Genomic DNA, 13071 nt, shown 5'->3' with positions numbered 1-13071 from the left:
GCAGGGGGTGGAATATCGAGGAGAGCGCATGGCACAGGAAGAGTAGAAATATAACATGAAATACACCAGCAAGAACAAGTTGATATCTAAAAATGTAGACATGACTGTCCTCCTGTTTACCCCTCTCTGACCTGGTGTCAGCTCCTTTTATTGACTTGTTTAATGTTGCACACCACCCATCAGGGCATAAGCAAAAGTTGGGGCAGGGCCTAATTTACAACTAATTTGACATTAATTTTGTATTGAGGCAGAATTAATTTGTGCACTTTTTAGAACATCTCACCAAGGTCATTTTGGCTACCTTCTAAGCCAAATTTTAGTTGGGGATGACCCAGCCTATCACCAAAATAAAAGTTGGCATTGAATATTTTTGCAAACCACGGATATTTAACATTTGTAAATTATTGTGTAGTTGATATGCTGAAACTTCACATTTCAACAATGCTGTGGTTACAGTGTGGTCATGCTTTAGCACAAAAACAACTTGGTTGTGGTTGGGAAGAGATCACAAGTGAGAAAAACTACAATTCCTCAAATGGTGCCATTTGAGGCTGGCTCTGAGAGAGTCTTGTCAGATCCCTATGTCAAAATGCTCAACTTCACTATAGAAATAAACATGTTTACAACCTTGTACAAAAAAAAAAAAAAAATTAAGTATTCAATATTCACAATGACTGTATGTGGGTTACATTTTTATTACTCTCACTCACTTAAATTCTATTAAGGATTAAAGTTACATATCATTAAAGACATGGCCTCTTTGAGAGACAGGCTGTCTGCGAGGTGTCACCACAGTCTAAGTCAAATAAATCCAATCATCCGTCCTTCACTGCTCCACTTTTTTGTCCAAAATGCTTAATTCGAGGCTTCAAAAGGTGATTATATTGATATGTATATATGGATGTATATTGAGTTGTAGAAGTAAAGTAGAGTGTAAAGTTGATAGACTGTTTCACCTTTCAGTAAAACATCTACTTGCCATGTTGGCATATGTAAAGTGAAACACGTTTTCTTTGGAATAACTTTGCAGTTTAATACAAATGTGTATCAGAAGAGCTACTTTATAATGTATGTAACCCAAAATTTCTGTGACAAATATACCAAACTGAACTCACCAAAAGCTCAAATCAGGCCTGAGTATATCCACTAGATGGTAGCATCATACCAACACATTTGGTAAAGCAATACATACCCCCTTCTACATTGTCTGTTTGATGCAGGTTTATTGTTTCTGGTTGGTCTCCATAGTAACTTGGCAGGTATTAGGAATTTAACATTTTTTCTTGAACTGAAGGATATATATATATGTCTTTACTTTTAAAAGTTTCTGTTCTGGGGCTGGCAGCAGAGAGTGCCCAGAGATGGACCGCTAATGGGAATCAAGTGAAAGAAGAGCAGCCCCCCACCGCACCAACGGATGGAGTATTTGGGGGTTGTACTCAATGCACGCAGTCTGCAGGCCACTCTGTTTGAACACAGATGGAAGGATCGGCGGCAAGCAGTTTCTAAACTGCAGCTTAATTAGATGGCGGCGGTGTAGACACTACGGTTCATGGCAGAGGCCACCCCTGGTGGTATCATTTGAGCCTTTGCACATGTAGTACCTGCAGAGGTGGTTTGTCAGCTTTTGCTTAGATGACAAGAAGCACAAGCGACGCTCAATTACCATTGCACCCTCAGTACAGGACAACACAACACACAACAACTGCTGCAGAGATGTGGCTGGGAGGAGTGACCTCCTATGTTACACTGTTCATGGTCACGTCCCTGATGGGTTGTGGAGGGATCTGCCTGGGGAGGGTGGTAGGTGATATGTTAGCTCTGACAGAGGTCCAACACCTAAGCCTCCTCAAACTACAGACAATGTTTCTGGTCCTCCAACATGTCAGGCCCCTGACACAGGGAAAGCATGTGTTGCTGAGGACTGACAACCAAACCCCAGTGGCTTACATCAACAGGCAGGGTGGATTTTAGTCTGCTGCCCTGTTGAGAAATGGCGGAGCCTGTGGCTGTGTGGCTGACCCTTTTACACTGCCAGATTTTCCACGAATATTGGGCTGTTTTATCAGCAAGCTGCGAGTGTTTAGACACACAGAGCCGGACTGGTGAGTTGATCCAAGGTTTTCCGCGAATTTTCCGCCTCGTTGGGTAGTCATATTGGCAGAACCCTTTTAGCTTAAGAAGACCAAGGCGACCTTCCGCAACGGGAGGGGCTGTTGAAGACTTGTGGGAGGAGCTGTTGATGACACTGCACGTGTGACCCACTGGCGGTGGATAAACAGGAAACAGCTGATAGCAGGAATTAGCGAGCAGCTAGTAGCAAGAGGGAAACAAAAAAACCTGACAGACACTGTAAAGATGAGTAACTGTGGAGACAAGGAATTGTGCACCCTCCTTGCCCTCGCAAACGAAGAGGCCATTAACCGTCAGATGACAGGAACAGTGAAGAACGGGCTGACTTATGAGAGAATTGCCGAAGGACTGACTAGCTGGGGCTTCCCTCCACTCCATCACTGTTTACGTCACACGCTGAGCTACACGTTTTGTTACTTGCTCACGCCCCCCATTGCCCCGAAAAAGGCACATTCTGTATAAACAAAAGTAGGCAGCAGTGGCGTATCCAGGACATTTTTACTGGGGTGGCCAAGATGGAACACAAAGCTAGTGTGGGGTGGCCATGGCATTGCGAAGTATAATGCCACGTACGCAGCAACCCCAGTTCAAATCCTGGCCAGAGGACCTTTGCTGCATGTCACATCCCCTCTCTCTCCCATGATTTCCTGTCTTGTAACTGTCAAACAAAGGTGTCTATGCAGGTAAAAAAATATTTGAAAAAAAAAAGTCATTTTTTTTATTCCATTTCCACCTGTATCTGGTTATTTTAACATGTCGATTTTTAATCAGTAATTATGTTCCCCCGCCCCCCCATGAGGGGGAGAGGGAGGCAAAATTGCATCTGCTCTGCCCAGTTCATGTGTTGGCATGTTAATGTTGAATGCACAGCCCCTATCACATGTGTTCAACAGCTGTTTGTGTGCTTTGGTGATGGAATGGCTGTTAAGGCCCTATTGAAGAAACTCCTTGCAAGATGACTTTGTGAGTGCATCTCTCAAGCCTACAGGCAGGTGGGCGGAGACCCTTCCACTGTGGTCCGTGCACACATGTGGAGTGGCAGTGTTGGCAGTCCTGTTCAGTTGGATGAGTGTCGAGAACATATATATGTCAACAGTGTGTTCTACACCCTGCCCATCAATATGGTTCTATCTCTCGGACACGCTGAGTTCCTTTTCGAGGACTGTGCTCACTGGAACAACACAGGACTGGTAAAAGGGATGAGTGTATGCCGGCTATGTTGCACCTGACTCTCTTCTGTGTGTAATACACCAACATGTTTCTGTGCTCCTTGATGACCCAGGAAATGTGGTGTGCTTGTATTTAGACCCCTGCAAGGTTAGGCTAACACTCTACCCAGTTAGGTTGCTTACCACCTGTGTTGGCTGGGCAGTGCTACCTCTCAGAAGAAAAGTAGGCATCTGTCAATGTCAGCTCATGACATTCATTGATTGGGTTCCTCCCACAGTATGCAAAGAGTCCAGTAAAGGGCTCCACCTATACTAAGAGAACTAGGGTTACAATATTGTAACCTTCATTCTATGGCATGGATAATAATCCTAATAACTGTTATCAAGCATTATATTGCTTAAATTAAAAAGACAAAATGACTCTATCCTTTTTATACTTGTAGTGACAGCAAAGCTAGTGATCAATAAAGCAAAAATTCCAAATAGTAGCTCTAGTTCTATGGTGCAGAGCTCACCCCTCTATCTGCTGAAATCACATGAGACACGGACACGACACATCATGTAGGCAGAGCGAGTACCTGCTGTGTGTTTTCAGTTTTGCCATGTGATATTGCATTTGGTCATGGAGGTTTAGAAAAATATGCAATATAAACTGGTACTAAAATTGATTAACTGGTTTGCATTGATTTGATTAATTTGTTTTAATGTGAAATGTAAAAACAAGGTTGCTCTGTCGCTTCACATTGCCTCTTGTAAAAAACTGAATGGCTTCTTGAATTTGGGGGAAACATAAAAACTTGAATAAACTAAATGCATATAATTTAAACGGATGAACCAACAAAGTCTGTGTCATTTATTCAGAGAAAGCAAATCAAGCATATAATAAAGTTTATTGATATTTTATATTAACTTACACCATGAAAAGTGCAATTTCTTTGTATAATTAACTGCATCCTAGGGAATAAATGGAATAATGTGGTATGTTGAAGTATTCTCGCTCGTATTCATTTTTTTGTCATTAGCTATTCTTTCTCAAGAACTGACCATTGATATGACTATAAACTTATTTTCTGCCTGTATTTTTGTACTGTACAGAGACGATTCATTCTGTCTTATGAAACTAACTGCTGGTTTTATGACTCAATGCCACGACCCATGATTGCTTTCTTTGTGTTCCTCTCTGGTCTCAACAGGATAATGTAACATTTGGGTCCAAACAGTGACACCAAGAGGCCAAAACTTGAGGCTAGGATGGCAAATACCTCAACTACATCTGCATATTTGCCTGGTGAACTGACATAAGCAGGGACAAAGGCCACCCACACTGCACAGAAGATCAGCATGCTGAAAGTGATGAGTTTGGCCTCATTGAAAGTATCTGGAAGATTCCTTGCCAGGAATGCTAACAGGAAGCTGAGGATGGCCAGAAAGCCGATATAGCCCAGTAACACTCCAAAACCAATTGTGGACCCAACTACACACTCATAAACTATCTTGTCATTGTGGTATTGAGTGTTTTTATGAGGAACTGGTGAGGCAGAGACAATCCAAGCAGTGCAGATTGCTGCCTGAATAGAAGTAAGAACCAGAACTGTTCCTCTCTGCTGTAAAGGACCAAACCACTTCAGATGGGCTTCACCTCCTGGCTTGGAGGCCTTGAACACAGCCAGAACCACCATGGTTTTCACCAGGATGCATGATACACAAAGCACAAAGCTGATTCCAAATGTTGCATGTCTCAGTTGGCATGTCCACAGCCTGGGACGTCCAATAAAGAGCAGTGAGCAAAGGAAACATAATTTAAGAGACAGCAATAGCTGGAAACTCAGTTCTGAATTGTTTGCACGTACTATAGGGGTGCTACGATGACAGATAAAGATTCCCAACACAACAACACATATAAATGTGCCCAACAATGAGGCAGTTGTCAAACAGATACCCAGAGGCTCATTATAGGAGAGGAACTCTGTTTTCTTAGGAACACAGTGGTCACGCTGAGGGCTGGACCAGAAATCCTCTGGACAACTGGTGCACTCCATGGAGTCTGTGAAAAAAAAAAAAAAAGGGAAAGTGTTGAAATACATAATTTTGTTACCTCTTTAATTTGCAATTTGTAAACTAAATACCAACCAGTTGAATTGCTGATCTTTCCCTCAGAACAAGGGATGCAGTCAAAACAGCACTCAGGTTCTCCCTTCTTTCTGGCCATGTGGGTACCTGGAGGACAGCTGTCACTGCACACTGACCGGGGTGGCTGTAGAAGGAAAAATAAATATGTGTCATTCCACTGTACTTTACACTGCTAGAAGGAGTTATCTATGGGACACCAAATAGGTGACTAAAAATCAGAAGTAACCTGTTTGGATTCAAAGTTCCAGAAGATTTTGTCTTCATCAAGTGTGAGTTCTTCACCTTTGGCTGACTCTTTAACCTCACCTACATTCTGAACTTTAGTTTGTCCATCAGGGAGCCACAACCAGTTCATGATATCATATATTGGTAAGGCATCACCATTCTCATCAAATGACACTTGATCACCAAACGATGTAGTGAAGTTGACCTTTTCCAAGTAATACACAAGCTATGGATATCAGAGTAAGAGACAGGGGAAGACTGAAAATGTAAACATTATTATGACCACTGTGAACACAGTGGAATCCAGTACTCACAAATTAAACTGCATACTACACTTATGAACATATGAAGACATTAACAATTCATGTAAAGCATTTCTTTCATAATGAAATAACATCACTAACAACATTGTGCTTCCAGTACCAAGACACTTTTGTCTCAGACCTTATCATACTATGAAATGCTGTCACCCAGCGGTGACACCCACTGCTATGCAGTTTATGATTAGTAATCTCAAAGCTTTGTATTCAGTCATACACCCTAATGTTATTCTGCAGTAATTACCAAAGCATTGCATTTAGCCAAATGAATGGTGGGGTGGTGGTGGTGATGATGGGGGTGTAAAATGATATCACACCTGCCATGGCTCCAGTCTTTGCAAACTGCCGCAGCTGTGCCCACTGAAAGGTCCTCTCCCTGGCTCACACTGCAGCATGTCATCAAGAGCATATGCCAGGGCATATACAGCCTTGTACACGTTATACTCTGGCCTGAGGTCTGAAATGTCCAACAATTCAGTGTCCACATTCTCTAGATCTTCCTGTCCAGTGCACAGTGATCCCCCAGCTTCCACCCAACCTGCTTGAGGTGGTGCAAATTTACACTGAAATGTGTGTTCCCAAAACTGATTTACCTGAAATATATTCAAAATAGGATTATAATGTTAAACAAAAGTCACATTCATACCCTGCCATGGTTTGATGTAAGTTTGGTAGGTTGAGAATTAAACCCAAATGCATAAGGATTTTTTTCCCCGAACAGGTACATTTTGAATGAGCACTGCACTACTGAAATTGAAAATTGTAAAATAGATTAAAACATATTAAAACGTGTGCATTAGAAAGACATCAACATTACACACAACTCTCTCTCTCTGTCGCTGCTGTCAGGGAACTCTCAGGCTGGTCTTCAATTTCCAGCATTTCATTTGTGCTCAATCTTACAAATACCATATTAAATAGCAAGGATAAACTCTCACCAGGTAATTTTCATAGCTGGTGTTGTGTTGTGGGTCAGGATGTATTTGTAGCACAAAGTCCCTGAACCCTGGTATGTGCCCTCGACGGATAGCAATGCCCAGAGTGCCACCTAGATATGTCATGAGCTGAGGAGTCTGAAGCACAGTAGCTGCAGTCCAGGCTTCACTGGCCATCCACTGCAGGCCTGTCACATTCTGCCTCACCACCTGTGAATTGTATTACATAAATTTATAATGTCATGACACAGTTGGTATCTTGTCGTACTCCCTTTGATAACAGGTGTAATCCTGTGTTTTACACAGTATTATGTATAAAATGATGCATGTCATCAAAACTGGAAGTCAAAGTAATTTGTCTGAGTAGGTGATTTCACTTAAAAACCCTGCAGTGCCTTTAACAAATAAGAGGTGTGATTTATTAAAATAAATCTAATTGTAATGGGACAATGATTCATTGGAACTTAAATCCTTTGGTCAAACTATTAAAACATAAATTTGGAAAATCAATTAAAGTTACAGTTGAGTTGTATTTCAAACCCAACCTCTTTAATGAGGTTGATCATGTGGCTTTCATGTGCAAACACAATGACCACACGAGCTGTGGATTTCTTCATCACTTCAACAATCCTCTTCACTTCAGCTGGGTTGTCACCCCAAGGCAAAACCTCTAAGTAGGCCAGACAGCCTCCACCAGACTGAGCCAGGTCAGATTGGAAGGATCGGGCAGCATGGAGTCCATAATCATCATCACTGATCAGCAGACCTGCCCAAGTCCAACCAAAGCGCCTGAGAATCTGAATCATAGCACGCACCTGAGTAAATACAGAGTGGAGGGATTAGTGCACAGGCTGGAATAATCTTTTAGTGGAGAAGCTGCTTGTTACCTGAAACCAATAGCTCAGGTGGCACAAAGAATGTGAGAGGTTTTACATAAATTGTACACAGATGTAATAAATTGTTCATTGCAGTACAGGGAATTTGACAATTGTTTAACTGCACATGCTGTTTCAAATGCATTTGTATTTTGCTGATAGATGGTCACCTGGAAAGCATCGCTTGGTATCGTCCTAAAAAAGGATGGAAACTTCTGCCGGTCACTCAGGCACGAACATGTGGCAAAATAACTCACCTGTGAAAGACAGACTGTATATCTTAAAACCATTCAAATTCTTTATCAACTCCTTCAACTTTTTAAGCCTGATTAGTTTATGTTTATAAATGACATTAAGTTTGAAATTAAATCAGACTGATGAAAAAAAATTACTGTGGAAAACTTACCATAGGTACTCTGTACAAACCTAAGACAGAGGAGATGGCAATAGAACGTGTAGAGGAAGAATCACCCACAATTCCTAGGACTGGAGGGTTTCCTGCACAGGTTTTGTCTAACATAAACTGCTCCTCTCGACCACTGGCTAACGACAGCGCTGCACGAAATCCAATTCCTACTTTGGCACAGTTGTCATAAAGACTGTATCCCAGAGTCACATTAGGCAGCAGGTCGGAGTTTCTGTTGATCTCATCAATAGCAAAGGCCATGGTCTGGACCCGCCTAAATCCTAAAACATCAAAACTAACATAAAAATACCACTGTTGGAAAATACAACAACTGTTCTGACATGTACATGAACAAATACAGATTTTGTAAACAATTCAGCAGTTGAACAGCAACAATTATTACAATATTTGAATATGAAATGAATAAAGGAGACGATATGAAGTGATAGGTCCAAAATGGCATAAAAACACAATGTAAGGCTGTCAGAGTAATATCTTATTATCAAAAATACATTCATCTAATGGGACTGATTTCGCCCAGTTTCTCCTTTTTGCTGTTTCCCTGACAAACTGACCTGTGGCAGGTAGGATGTTGTGGCTCTGAGGTAAAAGACAAGTCAGGAAAGACAGAAAAGAAGTGGACCTGAAACAGCCCACCCAGAACCACATCTCCAGCCTTGTGCATCCCATTTAGATGAAATTGTCCCAGTAACTGGCAGAAGGTGGAAACAAGAGGAGTGGGCATGACAGAGAAAATGTAGGAATAAAACAATATGAAATACAGGAGGAAGAACAAGTTGATATCTAATAATACAGACATGACTTTCCTCCTGTTTACCCCTCTCTGACCTGGTGTCAACTCCTTTTATTGACTTGTTTAATGTTGCACACCACCCATCAGGGCATAAGCAAAAGTAGGGGCAGGGCTTAATATATTTTCAAATTTGACATTAATTTTGTTTTGAGGCAGAATCAATTTAAACACTTTTAATAACATCACATCAAGGTAATTTTGGCTACTTTTCCAACCCAAATTTAAGTTGTGGATGACCCAACCTATCGCCAAAATAAATGTTAACATTGAATGTTTCATCTTCCACCCTCTCTTCCAACATCCGTCAGTTGTGGCTCCAAAAATCCAAGATCGTGACTGCCAAAATACTGAAATCAAGGCTTCAAAAGGTGAATCCACAAACCAATAGGTGATGTCATGGTGGCTATGTCTATTATTTTTGTACAATCTAGGGTTTTGGCTTAACATACCTGGTTTTGGTGCCAAAATCACCTTTGTAAATGTAGCAATGACTTCCCAAAAAAAATACCTGCTTTTGGTGTCTCAATCCCTGTTGGAAACACAGCTATGCATTGCTTTAAGATATCCACTTTTACTGGCACAATTGATACAGGAAACTTGAGGCTGACCAGTATTGGATCTTTAAAGGCCAATATGGAAATGATAGTTTGCCACAAGAAAAGCCAACAGCCGAATAACTGCTGGTATGATTAATTGGCTGTCGGTAAACAATTACTAGAGATGGGCCACATTTCTGTTACTTGTATTTTAAATATGCATTCTGTTTACTTTTAAGTAATTTGTACAAAGTTCAAATGTAATTCAAATAAAATACTACTGAATGGAGTAGTTTTGTATTTTTGAAATACTTAAAACACTTTCACTGTGACTCATAAAGCATAAAAAAAACCAGACTAAGTCAAAATCTAGTATATGGCTGGACTGTTAGGTAACGCTAAGAGTGCTCTATCACTGGACCAGCTGTTGTGGTTCAGGCAAAACATTAATGTAATTCCATGTAAAATTAGTACAAAACACTTAGATATGGTCACACACCAGGAGGGACCTTCTTTCTGTGGAGCTGTACACACTCTTTTTGCCCGATTTAACACAAGCGTCCCAACTTCAGCTCCAGTCAGACATGTACGTCCTCGCATGACTGGTGCAGGCTGTGCAGCCATTATCAGAGGCAAATTCTGCTGATAACAATCATTTGTAAAGGGTTCTATGAGCACCGATTAATCAGCCAAACCAATAAACTGGTCAACATCTTCTAGAAACGCAATGAAGTCTTACCAAAGTACAACTGGTGTTGTTGTTTGCTGGTCTTGAACAGTTGGCTGCAGAAGTCTGCAGCTTGGAGGCTGTCTCACCTAGGTGTCACATCTCCATCTCCTCTACCTTCCAATGAGATTGTTAGCTCGTACACACGTAGAACTACGTCACCTTAGAAATGTTGATATGATATGTATGATATAGGAAGTGGGGTGTAGGGGATTCATAGCAAGATCAGCTGTCTCGCTCCTGGGGGAACTCGGAGTGCGGGGACAGAGTTTGAGGAAGACAGTGAAGGAAATGTCAGATGAAGCAGCCAGAGCTAGTCAGTGGATTTGGATGAGGAGGAATAATGTCAGTTGGGGGCCAGCAGGGGGAACTACTAAGAAGGGTACATAACTCCTTGAGGTCAGGTGGAGAGATCCACTTCCTTTCAGGAGGAAATCCAGGAAGAGGAAGGTTATTTAAGTGTGGGAGTGGCCTATTTGAATCCCTTTTGTTTGAGACCATGCTGCAAGGTGAGTGTGTTTGCTGATCCTGTGAGTTTATCTTCTCTATCTACTTTAACTTTAGCTTATATTGCAGTTATGCTATGTAACATATGACACAGAGTATGGTGAATGTGCTAGGATAGGTAGTATCGGCACTGTCACTACCTGAAGCTCGCATAAAAAGAGCCTGGGTTTGTTGAAGGTGGCGGTGCTGTTTGGGCTGAGAAAGCCATGTATAAGTAAGGTAAAGGAGGTTGTTGGGTTGGTGTGGGGAGCAGTGAGACCTGGCATTAGGGGAGTGTCTCTGGGATGCCAGAGATCACTGTCTAGCCTCCTGGAGGTGTTGTGGGACCAACTAGATGAAACACTGGTGAAAGGAGGTTCCCACCTGATGACCCCAAAGACATGTTAGTTATCACTGCTCACTGGTCTGTATAGTTAAGCCTTGCCATAATAGCTTATCATAGGGCTTAGGAGGTTATTCACTGAGTGCTGATCCTTTCTCTAGAGCACAAACTTATTGTGTTTATTTGAATGTATGAAATGTACAAATGTACCGTATCTGTGGTTTGCAGACACGTACAACCAATTTCTTCTGGTACCTGGGCTGGGATGACCAATTTGATTGATGTCCTACTGAGATTTGCACAACAGTCATATCATATCATGTGTTCATCATTGGTTTTGTTTGACCCAAGCCCCAGAAAGCATCTTATTCAGGAGCCATGAACACACAAGAACATGTTCACTCCCTTTTACTGAATTACTAGCAAAACCCAAATTTGTAAATATAGTTATTTATACATGAAACCAGAAAAGAGGCTAACTCTTAATATGAATTTGATAATCTCTTGAATAAAATTACTGATGAAAATTACATGGACAGCATTTTAAATAACAACAAACAGATCATACCAGTCTAAATACTGACCTCAATTTCCATGCAGGCTTATCCACATGGGCATAGACTATTACCTTTTTTGTCTTGCCCAGTGATTCTTGTGGGTGTTCAGGGAACATCACCTGGTGATGGTTGCCTCTTCCCTGCAATAGGAAGTGCCATTGGTGAAGGATCCATTCAAGCCCTCAGAGCACACCTCTCTGAAGGTGTTTTCATTTAATACAGCTTTGCTGCTGCTGGTAAGGTTCTGTCCAAGAAATCCTATGAGGGATGCTTTGTGAGTGTATTTCCCCAGCCCACAGACTGTGGTTCCAGTACACTCTACACTTTGTGACAACTTTATTCAGCTGGTTGAGTGCCTAGAACATAAGCACAGTGGTGTTGTGCTCTATGCCCTGCCCATTCATACCTGTCTTATTCCTGGATTTGTCATGCCCTTTCAGGTTCTTTCTTTTCAGCATCTGTGCTCACTGGCAAGAAACAGGACTGGTGAAAAAGGGTTGGGTGTGTGTCTGCTGTGTTGCCCCTGACTCCGTCATGGGCATGATACGCCTCCATGTTCCCTTACTGGCAAGTAAGGGCCCCCCCTTACTTTTCTGCTGCAGTGGTCTAGGTTAAAAAGAAGTAGGGAGGCTGCAATGACTAACCTTTAGCTGGTCAGGATCAGTGTAGCTGGGTCAATGCTATGTTGTTACTGGATGTTCATTCATCAGGCTCCTACCACTGTACTGTATTGTAACCCCTGTTCTATTAGCACAGATGGAGCCCTCTACCTAGGGGCCCTATCACTCCTATGCTGTACGTATTTGGGTAGGCATGTCTCTACTGACCGACTAAATATATACAAATATCAGTTAATAAAATCCCAGTAGTGGGCTCTGCATGTGCCTATACTACTAAGGATACAATATTGTAACCTCCATTAACAGTTATAAAGCTAGTAAGTTATTAATTAATTAAAAGCTAATTCATTGTTAGCTAGGTAACAGTTACAAGTAAATTAATTGCTGTTTAGGTTAGTTAGGTTATAGTTAATAGTAAATAGAATAGAATAGAATAGAATAGTATAGAATAGAATAGAAGAGAATAGAAGAGAAGAGAATAGAATAAAAGATTTTCATAAGGCTAAGGATGACCTTTTAATACCATTCCCACCTACAGAGAGGATGTGATGATGATGGAGCTCATTAAAAGCAGCAGAATGAAAACAAAAAAAGATTCATGTTTTGTTGTTTGTTAGTTTGCTTCAATTCTGAAGGATTTGTAAAAAATAAATAAATTAATTAATACATAAGAGATCAGACATAAACAGAAATAATAATAGTTTTTAAATTAACGTTTTATCTATTGCTTCTTGTTTTATTTGATGAATACAATAATAATACACTTTGATGATAACTATACTTCAAGAGCTGATT

The 13071-nt window shown here is 41.2% G+C and overlaps 1 protein-coding gene across 1 annotated transcript; it reads right to left on the bottom strand.

The window, feature by feature from the left end:
• Positions 1 to 4435: 4435 nt before the first annotated feature.
• Positions 4436 to 8742, bottom strand: LOC125888287 (extracellular calcium-sensing receptor-like). The gene is made up of 8 exons (XM_049575554.1): positions 8194 to 8742; positions 7958 to 8044; positions 7458 to 7727; positions 6916 to 7122; positions 6295 to 6570; positions 5659 to 5883; positions 5433 to 5556; positions 4436 to 5346 (listed from the first exon to the last, which is right to left on the bottom strand). Exons 1-8 carry the CDS (start codon positions 8452 to 8454, stop codon positions 4436 to 4438), a joined length of 2361 nt encoding a protein of 786 aa, XP_049431511.1. The 5' UTR covers positions 8455 to 8742.
• Positions 8743 to 13071: the final 4329 nt, after the last annotated feature.

This window comes from Epinephelus fuscoguttatus, linkage group LG5 (genome assembly GCF_011397635.1).
Source record: "Epinephelus fuscoguttatus linkage group LG5, E.fuscoguttatus.final_Chr_v1".
NCBI lineage: Eukaryota > Metazoa > Chordata > Actinopteri > Perciformes > Serranidae > Epinephelus > Epinephelus fuscoguttatus.
Note: the sequence above shows the minus strand (reverse complement) of the source record. Positions and strands in the feature narration are given on the sequence as shown.